The 17,712-nt window shown below is 38.4% G+C and overlaps 1 protein-coding gene across 2 annotated transcripts in view; it reads left to right on the forward strand.

The window, feature by feature from the left end:
* wdr11 (WD repeat domain 11) overlaps positions 1 to 17,712 on the forward strand; it is a 170,055-nt gene that overhangs the window by 77,815 nt on the left and 74,528 nt on the right. For both annotated transcript variants that reach the window (XM_058795162.1, XM_058795163.1), the window contains 5 exons: positions 6,337 to 6,445; positions 9,517 to 9,641; positions 10,087 to 10,234; positions 15,575 to 15,681; positions 15,901 to 16,015. In XM_058795162.1, coding sequence (XP_058651145.1) covers positions 6,337 to 6,445; positions 9,517 to 9,641; positions 10,087 to 10,234; positions 15,575 to 15,681; positions 15,901 to 16,015 — 604 coding nt within the window. The remainder of the gene's footprint in view (positions 1 to 6,336; positions 6,446 to 9,516; positions 9,642 to 10,086; positions 10,235 to 15,574; positions 15,682 to 15,900; positions 16,016 to 17,712) is intronic.

Genomic DNA, 17,712 nt, shown 5'->3' on the forward strand with positions numbered 1-17,712 from the left:
TTACTCCCGCGTTGCTAAGTATAATTTTAGCAATCCAGTAACTAAGCTGTGTTTTTTTTTAAATAAAAGTGTCTGCATTCACGATATTTTTCTCGGTAACACTTTATTTTAAGGTGTCATAATACAGAGTAATTACCTAATTAAGTACTTAGTAGTAGCCATTGTACTTATATTAAACAAAATGTACTTACCATGTAACTAAGTTATGTAACAGCATGTACTTACAGTTTGTAATTATGTTCATGTTATAGGCAGCTACTGTTACACATATGTAACAGACCGAGTCTGTTACATAGCTACTTATGTAACCAAAATATTGTTACATACAGTATGTGTTGTAGACTTTATACAACGTAATTATAAATGTAAGTACACAGACATAAGCCACTTAAAATAAAGTGTGGTAACACTTTATTTTAAGGTGTCTTAATACAACGTAATTACCTAATTAAGTACTTAGTAGTAGCCGTTGTACTTGCATGAAACAAAATGTACTTACCATGTAACTAAGTTATGGAACAGCCTGTAATTACAGTTTGTAATTATGTAGATGTAATAGGCAGCTACTTTTACACATATGTAACAGACCAAGTCTGTTACACAGCTACTTGTACACTTAAGTACAATTTACTTTAAGTAGCTTATGCCTGTGTAATATTCTGTAATTTTAATGTAATTAGAAAGGTATTACATGTATTTAAGCTTTGTACTGGTGGGTTAAATCAAACTAAGCTGCAGCTGGATAAGGTGTACAGTATAGATACACATGAAGTACACTTAAGTACAATCTTGATACACTTTATTTTAAGAAGCTTGTTTGTGTAATATTATGTAATTGTAATGTAATTAGAAATGTATTCCATGTATTTTAGCTGTGTACTGGTGGGTTAAATCAAACTAAGGTGCAGCTGGATAAGGTGTACAGTAAACTTAAGTACAGTCTTGATACACTTTATTTTAAGTAGCTTATAGCTGTGTACTTACATTTATAATTACATTGTATAAAGTCTGCAACACATGTACCAATCTTTTGGTTACATTTACATTTACATTTACATTTAGTCATTTAGCAGACGCTTTTATCCAAAGCGACTTACAATTGGGGAATACATCGGCGATTAATCTTGAAGAGGCAATCAGACATACGAAGTGCTTGCAACACCAAGTCTCAGACATTGTTCAAATAAATACAAACTACCAAAGGAAGGAATAAGTAAAGATAATTTTTTTTTTTTTTTTTTTTAAGTTTAGGATGAAGTCAAGTGCTGTCGAAAGAGATGAGTTTTCAGTTGTTGCTTGAAGATTGACAGGGATCCAGCATTCCGGATAGAGGTGGGAAGATCGTTCCACCAGCCAGGAATGGTGAATGAGAATGATCTAGAGAGTGATTTTGCGCCTCTCTGTGATGGTATCACGAGGCGTCGCTCACTAGCAGATCTCAGATTTCTGGAGGGATGTAGTTTGTTAATAGAGAGTGCAAGTAAGCGGGTGCTGAGCCAGTGGTTGTTCTATATGCAAGCATCAGTGTCTTGAACTTGATGCGAGCCGTGATTGGTAGCCAGTGCAGGGAGATAAAGAGAGGTGTAACATGGGCTCTTTTGGGCTCGTTGAAGACCAGTCGTGCCGCTGCATTCTGAATCATTTGTAGAGGTTTGACTGTATTAGGCGGAAGTCCAGCCAGAAGAGCATTGCAATAGTCCAGCCTAGAAATGACAAGGGCCTGGACAAGAAGTTGTGCAGCATGCTCTGTCAGAAAGGGCCTGATCTTTCTGATGTTATATAGTGCAAACCTGCAAGATCGAGCAGTTTTGTAATGTGGTCTTTGAAGGTCAGCTGATCATCAAAGATTACACCAAGATTTCTGACCGAAGTTGATGGGGTTATTGTTGATGAACCTAACTGGATCGTGAAGTCATGCTGTAGAGTCGGAGTGGCAGGGAGGACAAGAAGCTCAGTCTTTGCCAGGTTGAGCTGCAGGTGATGTTCTTTCATCCATGCCGAGATGTCCGCCAGGCAACCTGAGATCCTTGCAGTTACCGTTGGATCATCTGGTTGAAAAGAGAGGTAGAGCTGTGTGTCATCAGCGTAGCAATGGTATGAGAATCCATGTGCCTGTATGATGGGACCCAGTGATGTAGTGTATGTGGAGAAGAGGAGGGTCAAGAACTGATCCCTGAGGAACCCCAGTGACCAGTGTATGTGCTTTGGATACCTCACCTCCCAGGCCACCCTGAAAGACCTACCAGTGAGATAGGATTCAAACCAGCGAAGTGGAATGCCAGAGATGCCCAGTGATGAGAGGGTGGACAGGAGTATCTGATGATTGACAGTGTCAAAAGCGGCAGATAGGTCCAGCAGAATGAGGACTGATGATTTGGAATGGGCTTTTGCAATTCGCAGGGCTTCAGTGACCGAGAGAAGCGCAGTCTCAGTTGAATGGCCCCTCCTGAAACCTGACTGTTTAGCATCCAGTTTGTCGTTCTGTGAAAGAAACAGTGAGACTTGGTTGAAGACAACTCGTTCAAGTGTTTTCGCTATGAGCGGAAGGAGAGAGACAGGTCTGTAGTTTTCTATAAGAGAAGTGTTTAATGTAGGTTTTTGAGCAGTGGGGTTACCGAGCCTGCTTGAACGCAATGGGGAAGTTACCTGTGAGTAGGGATGTGTTGATGATGTGTGTGAGTGCAGGTAAGAGTGTGGGTGAGATTGCTTGGAGAAGGTGTGAGGGGATTGGGTCAAGAGGACATGTTGTAGGATGGTTGGAGAGGAGAAGCTTGGATACTTCAGCTTCAGTGAGTGGACAGAAAGAAAAGATGGGAGTTTTAGCAGTGGATGTGGTAGGGTGAGGGTCCTGTGTGCGTGGAGGTGAAAACTGACCACTGATTGATCTAGTTTTGTCTGTAAAGAAAGTGGCAAAGTCATCAGCTGTAATAGAGGTGGAGGGAGGAGGTGGAGGGGACAGAGGAGAATTAAATGTTCTGAAGAGATTACGCATGTCTGGGCGCTGTCGATCTTGTTGCGGAAATGTGAGGATTTGGCAGTGTGGACTTTAGCAGAGAAGGATGTGAGCATAGACTGGTACCTACTGAGGTCCGACAGATCGTTTGATTTGCGCCATTTTCTCTCTGCCGCTCTGAGTGTAGTCCGATGTTCACGAAGAACCTCGGATAACCAGGGGTTGGAAGGAGCAGCCCGTGCGGGCCTAGAGGAGAGAGGACAAATGTCGTCTAGACAAGAGGTTAAGGTAGAGCATAAAGTCTCAGTAGCTGCGTTTACATCCAGAGATGAGAAATGGGTGGGTGAAGGAAGAGAGGAGGATACCACAGAGGAAAGATGGGAAGGAGAAAGGGAGCGCAGGTTTCGTCTAAAAGTAACTGGTAGGGGGGTTGGTGGCACAGGAGAAGCAAAGTGTAATGTAAATGTAATGAAGAAATGGTCCGAGTATGTAGCGGTTGTACCAGAATGTTATCTGCAGTACAATTGCGTGTGTAAATTAAGTCAAGTTGGTTGCCTGATTTGTGCGTGCTAGTAGTGGTAAGGCGTTTGAGATCAAACGAAGCTAGGAGTGCATGGAAGTCTGTAGCATAAGGCTTGTCTAGGTGAATGTTGAAATCACCAAAGACTAGGAGTGGAGTGCCATCCTCCACGAAGAGGACAGCAGCCCGTCCAGCTCCTCTAGGAAGGTGGCTAGAATTTGGCTAGGGGACGGTAAATGACCACGATCTGGAGTTTTATCGAGCTGATACAGTAATGGCATGAGATTCAAATGAGTTGTAATTGCATAGGGAAGAGCGGGTTGAGTATTTCCAATTGTTAGAAATGAGCAGACCAGTGCCTCCACCCCGCCAACTTGCCGGGGTGTGAGAGAAAGAGAGATTAGTAGAGAGCAGCTGGGGTTGCTGAGTCTTCTGGACGAATCCAGGTCTCAGTCAAGCCCAAGATGCTGAGCGTGGATTTTAAAGAAAAGCAGAAATGAAGTCAGCTTTGTTGACAGCTGACTGACAATTCAGAGACCCACAGAGAAGGAAAGAGGTGTAGTGAAGGAGGTAGAGATAAGGCGCAGGTTAGCAGGATTACGTTGCCGTCTGCGTGGGACGTTAGAGCGTGGTTGAGAGAGAACCGGAATAGTTTGGAAACACATGATAGAGGTGGCAGGAAAGAGGATGGAAACGGAGAGTGTGTAAGGGAAGGGGGAAAAAAGAAAAGATACTTAAGTGTGTCGCTCGGAGTCGTTGCTCGGTTAAAGTCGCGCAGGAAAAGTCGATGGTCTTTACCCTCGTCTGTCTTCACACGAGGAGGCTGAACGCTTCCGCTGATGCTTCCGCGTCAGCGCTCGGACCTCTGATAAATACAGCCTAACACACTACCGTGAAAACAGCTGTGGCGGCTTCTGATTGGCCCAGCCAATAGCCTTGTGCAAATAACTCAAGACGAAACTAACACTTCGCTAGCAAGGAGCACTGAAAATGATCCAGGTTCCTTCTTAGCCGAGGTGCAAATTATTATAATTAACAGAAAGTGCAATCAAACAACGAAACCTCAACGAAAATGCAGAATAGAAATAGAAGGGAAACGAAAGTATTCCTTCCCAACAGCAGGTAAATAATTTAAACAACAGATCTATGACTAAGTATCGCAACACTTACGAGCTGCTGTCCGTCTCTTCTGGTGAATATTCGGCTTCTCCCGACTTGTAATAGCGAACAGGCAGTTTAAATACTTTTACAGTCGCTGTGGCCGGCTTCTGATTGGCCCAGCCAATAGCCTTGTGCAAATAACTCAAGACGAAACTAACATAAGTAACATAGCATAGGTTACATAAGTAGCTGTATAACAGACTATGTAGATGTAATAGGTAGCTACTGTTACACAAATGTAACAGTAGCTACCTATTACATCTACATAATTACAAACTGTAATTACAGGCTGTTCCATAACTTAGTTGCATGGTAAGTACATTTTGTTTAATGTAAGTACAATGGCTACTACTAAGTACTTAACTAGGTAATTACTCTGTATTATGGACACCTTAAAATGAAGTGTTACCTAAAGTGTTTAAAGATTGTACTTAAGTGTACTTCATGTGTATCTATACTGTACAACATATCCAGCTGCACCTTAGTTGGATTTAACCCACCAGTACACAGCTTAAATACATGTAATACCTTTCTAATTACCGTATTGTCCCGAATATAAGACAACCCTGATTATAAGACGACCCCCCTTTTTCCAGATGTACCTTTTGGAAGAAGGCTTTTTGAAAACCAAATCTTGTTTTTTTTCTCTCTCTCTGTAAAACATTTTTTCTTAAATTATTTTCAAACTGCATATTTTTCCTATTTTAATTTTTGTTTTGAAAGTATGGTAAATACTGGTAAAATGTACCAACAATGACATTGAAAATATACACTTTTTGATATACCATTGAAATAACAGGTAGCCCATCTGAATTATATAACATTTAAGCTATCCATCTCAATTTTCAATTTTATTAACAGTAGAAGTGAAATCTTATTGTAGTCTTCAAATCTGGGTACTGTCTTATGTTTTAAAATCACTTACAGAGGAAGTTTGTTCCCATCAGGCTAACATGACAGTCACGACATATTACATATTTCATGGCACACTCGTTTTATGCGTTTTTGGCGCCACCTATTGTTGTGGGTGTATTACTGACATGCCAAAGTCTAGACTCCGAATACAAGACGACCGCGTTTTTTCAGATGTATTTCCAAGAAAAAAACATCGTCTTATATTCGGGTCAATACGGTACATTAAAATTACAGAATATTACACAGACATAAGCTACTTAAAATAAAGTGTATCAAGATTGTACTTAAGTGTACAAGTCGCTGTGTAACAGACTCGGCCTGTTACATATGTGTAACAGTAGCTGCCTATTACAACTACATAATTACAAACTGTAATTACAGGCTGATCCGTAACTTAGTTACATGGTAAGTACATTTTGTTTCATGTAAATACAACGTCTATTACTAAGTACTTAACTAGGTAATTACTCTGTATTATGGACACCTTAAAATAAAGTGTTGCCTTTTTCTCTGCTCTTGGATATTTTTGTGATCTCTATGTGCAAATGATGTGTGTGTGCGTGTGCTTTAATGAAGGCTGAGTATTGTTATAAAATGGTGATTAAATTGACTGGAGCTACCTGTGCATTACATGGTTTTAATGCACACTTTCCTCTCTAATATCTAGTATTCAGTCAGACCATGGCTTAAGGGTACCAGTTCATTCAGTATTCATTACTTTTAATGTAGGTTACTTTTAACATGGGAAACACTTTTTGATCTAAACAAATTCATTGGTCTTCTTTAGGCAGTACCTGGTGGTGGTGTTTAGAGATAAACCTTTGGAACTCTGGGATGTCCGCACAGGAACCTTGCTGCGTGAGATGGCCAAGAACTTCCCTACTGTCACTGCCCTGGTACTGTATCAAACTCACAATGTGCTATGTAGCTTATAGTGAGTGTTCTTAAAACATTTTATTGTTTTAAACTATGGGTAAAATATGTTCTCGTGATTTGAAATTACAGCATTTGGGATGCTTTTGAAGCACAGTAAAATCTATTAGCACATAAGAAAATTGGAAGTCCGTATGTGCAAATGATGTGTTGTGCGTGTTCTTCAATGAAAGGCTGTGCATTGCTATAAAACCGTGATTAAATTGACTGGAACTGGCATGCCCACGGTGAGTGGAGTCTGTGAAGATTCTACCTGCCTCCATCCTCACTCACTGTTTAAAATTGCATTAATTTCATAAAATGTTGCAATTTTTGTTTTAACACATTTTTCACCTTTGAGCAGAATTAAATAGTCTTTGTGTTGAAGTGTAAATAAACATGTAAGATGCCATTTTTGTGCCACTTTGCAAATGGAAATCTTATTCCCTTATCTGTCAATCACTTTGATGTTGTGTCAAAGTACTGGCACTAGGGTCACACTTGGGAGCCCCAAACACCTCTGATACTTTGAGAAAAGGCCAATGAGAGTTGGTGAGTGGAATTTGCATGCATTTTTTCAATCTCCACAATGACTTGTACCATGGCAGAACAACATTGTTTGTGGCGGACAACTAAGTGATGTGTAATGCTGTCTTGAATAATAAATGATAAGAGGCGCCTGCCCAGGTTCAGCTGCAATCTCACTGAAACTATTTCAGAGGCTCCTGGGGCATATGGCATCCTCCATGGCTGTAACACTGCTTGGATTGATGGATATGAGAGTGTTTCAGCACTGGCTTCAGACTTGTGTCCTGAGATAGGCATGGCGCCGTGGCATACAATGTGTAGCTTTCACACTGATATGTCACCATACATTCAGCCCTTGGATGGAAGTAGTATTTCTATGGGCATGGGTCATTCTAGAAAAAGTGTCCAGCCATATAACTTTCCATATGTAATACTTCCTAGATTGTAAATCTATGTGATGTATTCTCCACGTTATCCTCCCTTTGGAGAGGATATGGCCTCCATAGTGTTCTTTTTTCTGCACAGAGAATGGAACAAGTCCTCGGTGCTAAAAGAGAGAGAGAGAGAGGAATGGTCAAAAAACAGCTGAAGTGACCTATTCCCATTTTAAGTACTGTCCTTTTTGTCCCTGCATGGTACAAAGTAGGGATGCAACGATACCATTTTTTCAGATCCGATCCGATCCAATCCAGAACATTCTGAGTATCGGCCAATTCCGATCCGATACCAGCACAGTTTTTTTTTTTTTGATGAACACAATCATCTTTATTAAAAGTAGTAAGACAAACCTATCTTTCCAGTGCTGATGCCGCACGCTCTCCTATTGCAGTCTTTGATCTTGAAATGAGCTGATAATTAATAAAATGCAGCGCTTATATTTTTATTTCGTTGACGTGAACTTCGTTAAATTTAAATATAGCGCGGGAATTAAAGATCGGATTTATATCTGTTTTGCGACTATGTGACCAAGTGTAAATGGAAACGTTTTAACAAATCAGACTGATATCCGATCAGCGAAAATGCACATGGAATGAGGTGTAAACAGGCCCATTCATAATCTATGACAAAAATACTATTATAAATTAGGTTAGTGGATAATTTAGCATCAAAATTTATTCTAGAAAAATCATGAGTGCAAAATTTTATAAAATCTAAACATTTAGTGAACTAAATAACTAAAATAATTTAGTGGGGAACAAATAAAAGTGAATATGTGAAGGACTAAATCTGGTAAAATGATACACATTGCTCTTTGTATTGTTGTAAAATACATTAATGGAAACAAGTAAATGTATTTATTTATAAATATAAACTACAAAAATAAAAGACATTCTTTTAAATGTATAGCACAGTAATGAAGGCAGCAACATATGATAGAGGAGTTCTATCTATCATATGTTGCTGCCTCCTCCATTACTGTGCTATACATTAGATTATTAACAGGCTTGATAAGACATAACAAGAAACGCGAAATAATCTTTCATTGCGCAAAAGCATTATAATAGCTCCAATAGAGAGTGGCACAAGGTGCCTATACGCTTCCCGTGCGCAGAATGACGCGCTTGAAGCAGCACGGAGTCACAGCACGCAACTCCGGATAAAGAAGTTCAAAGCACAAAGGAAAGAGATATTGATGCGTAGCTTATTAAATCTGTGCGATTAGTTTATTGGGCCTTTTCTTTTAATAGTTTTAAATTTTAGTTATTGTGCGCTCTTGGAGAGAGTTTGGTCGTCTTGACTGTAGTAACCGAACGTGACAGTTTGAATGTTGAATGGAGGATGACAGACAGACGCAGCGGAGAGAAGAGTTTACGTGAACTTGAGTTTAATGACTTCAATTTTCATCTGTACCTCACATTAAACTATGAAACGGCTTCAGAACACTTAGACTTTGACTTGATGGTGCTTTATAATGTTTTTGTGCTTTCGTGGGGCTTATAAATAACACAGAATAGTATACGCACAATATCGGATTTGGATCGGTCTCGTCTGACCGATACCCGATCCACAGAAAATGCCAGTATCGGAGCCGATACCGATACGGAGTATCAGATTGATGCATCCCTAGTACAAAGGACTGTACGGCTTTTGTGAGGCATTGGGTAGGTTACGATGTTGCGAATGCACTTTTTACCCAGCACACAGTAGCTTGCCGACATCTACACAGCAAAACCTTGTAACACAATACAGTTTGTTGTGCTATTTTCCATAGTGACCCCTCGTGTCAGTACATTGACACAATGTCAAAGTGAATGACAGATAGGGAACGTCTTGGTTACTGTTGTAACCTCCGTTTCTTAAACAACCCACTGAATGGCTCTTGGCTCCTCAGCAGAAACCTGAATGAGTAGATGCATGAGTATGAGATTGGCCTTTTTTTTTTTTTTTTTTAAGTATCACAGGTGTTTGGGGCTCCCGAGTGTCTAGTGTCAGTACATTGACATGACATCTACTGTATAGTCAATAGTAACCAAGCCATTATGTATGTTTCAGTGTGACTAATTATAACATTTATTTGTGTAAACAGGAGTGGTCTCCATCACATAACCTTAAAAGTCTGAAGAAAAAGCAGCTTGCTGCACGAGAGGCCATGGCCAGACAGACCACCCTCGCTGATGCTGAGCAGAGCAGTGTGGAGTCCTCTGTCATCAGGTCTGATTGCCCAAAAAGGATAGCTGTCTTCCTTTACTGATCTTCTTGTTGTTCATTCTTCTGCAGAACACAAAAAGAGATTTTGTGAATAATGAAAACAAATAATGGCCAGGGCCTGTCAAGCTCCAAAATCAGCATTAAATTATTATATACATACTATTTTATGAAACACTTTTTTTTTGTGCTTTTTGACATTTAAGAGTTCTAAATTTCCATTATTGTTGTATAGAAAATGGTGGACAGTGCATTTTTCGCCATTTCTCATTTTGTGTTTCATGAAAAAAGTGAGTAATACAGGTTTAAGCATTTATAGCACACGTTTCTAGAATTGATTCACTAATAATTGGTAAATTGGTATTTTGTTGCTGCACTTCAAATGCTTTAGTATAAGAGGTTTGTTTTTTAATCAAAACTCTTAACAATACTCTCTGTTGTTTTCTATCAGTCTGTTGCAGGATGCTGAGAGTAAATCTGAAATGAGTCAGGGCATATCAGCTCGAGAACACTTTGTGTTTACTGACACAGATGGTCAGGTCTATCACATCACCGTGGAAGGCAACACTGTAAAGGATGGGGCACGTATTCCACCTGATGTGAGTGTCCTTCATGTGTGTTTTGTATCCTGTGTACGAGTTGTTGTTGTATATATTTATTTCTTTTCCTGTTCAATTTTTTGTTCTTCTTTACAAAAGTAAACACAGACTCAAATACAGGATTTACTTGCTCTGTCATACATGATCTTGAAAGGTTTTCGATTTGCTGTTCGGTGAAAAAAAATCTAAATTTGTCAGGTCACCACTGACACACGGGCGGCGTTTCCCTATGGCAGTCGCCATACCCTAGCCCAGTCAGGTGTGCCGTGGAAAATTATCTAAACTTCATATCTCTAGAATATTTTGTTAATATAATTTTAAATCAGTGCTGTTGGTGTTCCTTATGTCTGTTTGAGGGCTTTACAAATATTTAACCAATGAAAAGCAATTAAAAGAGCTTGTTAGTAAAACTTCGTAACGCCATTGGATCCTCAAACTATCAGCGAAACCTCGTAACTTCACCCTGCCTCCATTCAGAATGAAGCACCGCGCACAGCCTGGAAGAGACAGATCTCCGCTTGTTCGAAATGCAAGGGTAAATAAATAATTGATGTTTGAGTAAGCTACATATAAGCCCATATAGCTACTATAAACGTTATGACCTGTAATGTTAAGTTGATGAAAGCGTAATGCGATGCACTCAGATAAAGCCATTCTAAAGACAGACAAAACAGAGATCTCTGTCATTTGCTGGTCAGAAACCTTGTTAACTCCATTTGAGCTTGATTTTCATATAATGTTAAGTGCAAGTGTCTGATAAAGCCACAATACCAACTCTGACGATGCAGTGTTTAATTACACCCCCCCCCCCCCCCCCCTATATTTCAGTGCTTTCAGTGTTCCGTTGGAAACAGAAAAATAGAGATTTGCTGACTTTTATTATTTTTGTAAGTTTAATTCATGTATTGTGAAATTGCAGCCTTATACTAACTATTCTTATTAACTATACTATTCTTCTGACTTCCAGTTTTCCACGCATACGCTTTTGGCAATTTTTTTCACCAAAATACATCCAAAAGCATTGCAAGCCTGTGAACAGCATTCTGCAAGTGAAAACAACTGTGTCAAGAACTGCAAAACAGATTGACCGTGTAAAACTATTCTGTGTGAAAAAAAAAAAACAACTGTTGCAAATGACTTCTTGTGTGCATAGGGCACAAAGTATCCGAAACAGTCTTTTAGCAAGCTTGAGGGCAAGGCAGGATTTCCGGTAACACTTTAGAATAGGGAACACTTATTAACTATTAACTACAACCTTTCCCTCAATAAATTCCTAATTTAGTGCTTATTAATAGTTAGTAAGGTAGTTGTTACATTTAGGTATTGGGTAGGATTAGAGATGTAGAATAAGGTCATGTAGAATAAGGCATTAATATGTGCTTAATTACTACTAATAAATGGCTAATATTCTATTAATATGCATGCTAATTAGCACCTAGTTAAGAGACCTTATAATAAAGTGTTACCGGATTTCCTTATTCTTGCAGCCAATCAAATGAGGGTTCTCACTGACTCTTGATTTACTCTTATCTGATTGGTTCAATAAACACTTGGCAGAACACATCTTTATCTTCATTTGGCTCAGCGTAGTTCTCAATATGTGCTTTATAAGTGCTAATAAACAGCCAATATGTTAATAATAGGCATGTTAATAAGCAACTAGTTAATAGTGGAAATTGGTCCCTATACTAAAGTGTTACCACATATATATATATATATATATATATATATATATATATATATATAATTGTTTTTGTTTTTTATAATACGACTTTAAATGTGATTTGTGTTGTCGTGTGTTTCATTAGAACTATATAATAATAATAATAATGACGATAGTAATATGCTAATTAGTATCTTAGTAATTAGTAAGTTACGTTGCACCAGTAGTATGTTACGTTCTTTGCGCTGATAGCTCTGTCTGTCTGGATTCCAACTAACAGTTCCCTTGAATGCTTATAATAAAAACAGCCATCTATACTAATTGAAAATTTGGATTACGATGAAATTATCAACATCTTCGATTCAAAACCCAGACATCAGACATTAGAACAGACATCAGTCATTCAAGATAAGGTTATATGGGTAGATTTTAGTCTGGCCCATCATGGCATTGTTATGCAGTAATTGCACTGTAATATTTGTGAACAAGGGATTTTCTGGAATGTACTGCAAAGCATATTGGCAAACAGTTTTTCTCTCTTTTTCTGGCAGTCACTCCAGTGCATATGTATTTGCAGGTTTCCATTTTCTATTTTCAATGTGGTTTTGCAGCGTTGAGCAGTGTAGCCATTATTTGTTGATTTCTTGATCACAGTAGCCAATTAGTTCATCAGAACCCATTCACCACTCAAAACGCCGTTTTTGTTCAGTGCTGAGTTCTTGTTGCCTGTTTTGTCTTAAGACGTAGCCATATGTATAGAAGGCAAATTATCCATACAGCTGTACATACTCCTCTGTATGGATAAAAATAATTTTCTAACATTCCCTTGCAGTGTTTTGAGAGTATAAAATTTGCAGTTTCAAACTTTTCTGATGAAAGAGGAGATGAAGAGAAAATTGCTCCTTTCTTTGTCCTCATTATCCTTTCATCTCCTGTGGGGCTTTTTTCACAGTGTACTTATTTCTGATCATTTGTTCAGATCCATTTTGTTTTTATTTCACTGTGCATATTTTGTGTTTATAAGCAACCCGTTTCTCTATTCAGCATAACCAGTGAAACAGGAACTAATATTCTTTATTATCAGTGTCTTTCTTTCTGTTCATCTATTCTTTAAATTTGTTGCATCAGTTCTCTGAATGTTCAAGATGCTTGCTTAACTTTTTTTCATGCAAAACAGTTGTTCAGTATGCAATTTTGGACATTTGAACATTAGTTTGTTACTTTGTTGTCATTGCACTGACCTTGCTTTATTCCATGTTTGCAGCAAGTGGCATCCAGTTATCATCTTTGAAATAAATATGGTTATTGGTTATATGGTGCCGTGACATCCATGATATAAGCAGTTTTGCTTATAAGCACAGTGTCTCCTACTGGTCAAGAGATGAACACTGGACAGTATGTGTGTGTGTATATATATATATATATATATATATATATATATATACAGGTGCTGGTCATATAATTAGAATATCATCAAAAAGTTGATTTATTTCACTAATTCCATTCAAAAAGTGGAACTTGTATATTATATTCATTCATTACACACAGACTGATATATTTCAAATGTTTATTTCTTTTAATTTTGAGGATTAGAGCTTACAGCTCATGAAAGTCAAAAATCAGTATCTCAAAATATTAGAATATTTACATTTGAGTTTGAATAAATGACCATCCCTACAGTATAAATTCTGGGTATCTCTTGTTCTTTGAAACCACAATAATGGGGAAGACTGCTGACTTGGCAATGATCCAGAAGACGAACACTGACACCCTCCACAAAGAGGGTAAGTTACAGAGGCTCATTACTGAAAGGTGTGGCTGTTTACAGAGTGCTGTATCAAAGCATATTAAATGCAAAGTTGACTGGAAGGAAGAATTTGGTTAGGAAAAGGTGCACAAGCAACAGGGATGACCGCAAGCTTGAGAATATAGTCAAGCAAAGCCGATTCAAACACTTGTGAGAGCTTCACAAGGAGAGATCTGAATCTGGAGTCAGTGCATCAAGAGTCACCACGCTCAGACGTCTTCAGGAAAAGGGCTACCAAGCCACTTCTGAACCAGAGACAACGTCAGAAGCATCTTAACTGGGCTGTGGACAAAAAGAACTGGACTGTTGCTCAGTGGTCCAAAGTCCTCTTTTCAGATGAAAGTAAATTTTACATTTCATTTGGAAATCAAGGTCCCAGAGTCTGAAGGAAGAGTGGAGAGGCACAGAATCCATGTTGCTTGAAGTCCAGTGTGAAGTTTCCACAGTCAGTGATGATTTGGGCTGCCATGTCATCTGCTGGTGTTGGTCCACTGTGTTTTCTGAAGTCCACAGTCAACGCAGCCATCTACCAGGAAATTTTAGAGCACTTCATGCTTCCTTCTGTTGACAAGCTTTATGGAGATGCTGATTTCATTTTCCAGCAGGACTTGGCACCTGCCCACACTGCCAAAGGTACCAAAAGCTGGTTCAATGACCATAGTGTTACTGTGCTTGATTGGCCAGCAAACTCGCCTGACCTGAACCCCATAGAGAATCTGTGGGGTATTGTCAAGAAGGAAGATTAGAGACACCAGACCCAACAATGCAGATGAGCTGAAGGCCACTATCAGAGCAACCTGGGCTCTCATAACACCTGAGCAGTGCCACAGACTGATCGACTCCATGCCACGCCGCATTGCTGCAGTAATTCAGGCAAAGGAGCCCCAACTAAGTATTGAGTGCTGTACATGCTCATACTTTTCATTTTCATACTTTTCAGTTGGCCAAGATTTCTAATATTTTGAGATACTGATTTTTGACTTTCATGAGCTGTAAGCTCTAATCATCAAAATTAAAAGAAATAAACATTTGAAATATATCAGTCTGTGTGTAATGAATGAATATAATATACAAGTTTCACTTTTGAATGGAATTAGTGAAATAAATCAACTTTTGATGATATTCTAATTATATGACCAGCACCTGTATATATATATATATATATATATATATATATACTGTATATATATATATGCGTGTGTGTATGTTGAACAGTTGGACCGAAAATCACAAGACTGCTCAAGGCGATATCTGATTTCCACTATTTTGGGTGTTAACCCTTTAAAAGTTTCTCATTACAAAAAAAAAAAAAAAAAAAGTTGAATTTAATTACAAAAGACAGTATGTATCATTGGCACCATGCCCTGAGGTAAAGTTTGGAGACAGTGCCACCTTGTCATCAAAATGATAATGATTTATTAGTTTTGCCTATTGGCATGAGACTGATCTTATTAGATTCCTTGGGTCATGCCGAGAACATCATTACCTATTATACTATATTTGGCTGACCTGGCTGAATTTTGTTGAAAACTACTCCTATGTTCTTGGTCAAATTTTCATAAAATTTTTGTGGATCCAATGTTACTAAACTGATATCCAATTATGGAAAATGCTTACATATCAGGAAAAATGTCAGTAAAACTGGAAAAATGCATGAAAGAAATAATCTTCAGGAAAACAATGGTATCCTGCTCATTTTCAGTAATAATAAACAGAGTATTTTCAAGAGTGTCCTTGCACCATATCAAATAGCAAATGTCTATGACAACTGGTAATATCACATATCATATTCTGATTGTCTGATTATGACATAATAGCAGTGTCCTGTGTCTTGTGTGCAAGAAACTGAAGCATTTCTACTCTCTTCCAGGGCAGTATGGGAAGCATTGCCTGTATTGCATGGAAAGGAGACACCCTAGTTCTGGGAGATGTAGATGGAAACCTCAATTTTTGGGACCTAAAGGCTCGTCTTTCAAGGTACAAATGTATATTACTAAAGACTAAAATGTGTCTCCATGCATGTATGTGTGCAAACTGATTTATTTCCAAAACTCCGTAAACTACTGTATACGACAGCATCTTAACTGAAATTAAACCTAAAAAAGGACTGAGCTGGAAATATACAACTCTGTGCATCCCATATTTGAGTTGCTTTCAGTTTGTTTTTAAAATGTCAGATTTGTTTACATATTTCAGGGCTGTACCTACACACCGTGGGTGGGTGAAGAAGATTCGTTTTGCTCCTGGGAAAGGCAACCAAAAACTCTTGGTGATGTACACAGATGGAGCTGAGGTCTGGGATACCAAAGAGGTGTGTGTTTACCTTTTGATGGATGGATGGATGGATGGATGGATGGATGGATGGGTTGGTTGGTTGGTTGAATGATTAATCCATTGATTGATTCTTTAGCAGAAATGGTTCAGCTAATGCACATGCATACATTTCAGAGCAATAAGACGAGGCAGTGCCTTAAAGATAGTTGATACTTGATAGTTCAAAAATGAAAATTACCCCATGATTTACTCACCCTCAAGCCATACTAGATGTATATGACTTTCTTCTTTCGGACTAATGCAATCGAAGTTATGTTAAAAAAATGTCCTTTCTCTTCCAATCTTTATAGTAGCCTCTAGACTATAAAGTTCTACGTCATCCACTAGAACGCCACAATCTAGTGAACACACGTAGGTCAGTTAACAGAAGCTAGAGATTGCGGTTTATAAAGTTTTATATATGGATATTTTTCTTATACAAACGCTTCACTTCAGAAGGCCTTCATTATCCCCCCGGAGCTGTGTGGAATATTTTTATGATGTATGAACTTTTGGGCTTAAAAAACAGATTCTTTTACTGGTATACAGCCATGGTTTCATAAAGAGCATTTGACTTAGGCCAGTATGTAGAATGTTTAGAGAGGTACAAAATGCATGTACTGTTATTCATTTAAAAAAAAAAAAAACGCTTTAATACAAAATGACTTAGACTGAATTTAATCTTGTAAGTAAAAGAGTTCCAGTTGTCCGCTTTTTAAAACCAAACTAGTTGTCATCAAGTAGGTTGGTCTGTGAGAGAAAAGCTGGTTTAAACAACTTTTTTCTTTAGTTGTGTGAAATTTTGAGATGTGTTTGTAGCTACATTATACACAACAGATAGGCTATGTTCATAAAGTCAGTCCAAATCTGATTATTTATGTATCTGATTGGACAAATGATTGACTATTCACACTGTGTTATAACAACGTGTAGCCACGGCACTGGACTACTATGTCTTATGTGGCAATAACATAGGAGATTGGCATGTACTGCTTTATTTCTTGCTCATAGATCATAGTTTGAGTATAATTCTGAGTTTATCCTGATTCGCTGATCTTGAAGAAAATATAAAGGAACCACACTCCAACAGTCTTTTGGAAACAGCGCTTCAGCTTTATTTGAACGAAGCACCAATAGTTCCTTACAGGGTGCAAAATGAATCTGTTCCCACACTGAGTGTAAAGCAAAATGTGATTGTTTGTAGCAAGAACATGCTACAATTGGTCAGTGCAGTGTAGCCATTATCTGATTGTCTTGAGTAGACGGTGGGTGGAGTCCAACTGTTTGTGGATTTGTGTGCAGGTGTTTATGCTAGAAATGTTTAAAAATCCACAAATGCATGTGGTGATCCACATAAATGAGAACACCCCCTCTAAAACTTAATAAATTTAGCAATTATTCTTTACATAGAAGACATGTTAGGGTTCTTTGGAGATATAATATTCCAGCAAGTCTGCTTGATCAATTGCCAAAGAAGCATATCAAAATTATTTAGGAAATAAGAATTTCCTATCATAATGATAAACGCTGTCCACGAGTCTATCAGCACCAACGTGATGAGTGAATTTTGCTAGAAAAGAGCTGGCAAAAGCTATGAAAAGAGTGACTGTTTATCTCACAAAGTAAGATGCAGCCTGCAGAAGTAACATGCATGGTTCTCCCCATTGGAACTACCTACTGTAGCCAAAGCACAAT

This window comes from Onychostoma macrolepis, chromosome 13, assembly GCF_012432095.1.
Source record: "Onychostoma macrolepis isolate SWU-2019 chromosome 13, ASM1243209v1, whole genome shotgun sequence".
NCBI classification, from domain to species: Eukaryota; Metazoa; Chordata; class Actinopteri; order Cypriniformes; family Cyprinidae; genus Onychostoma; species Onychostoma macrolepis.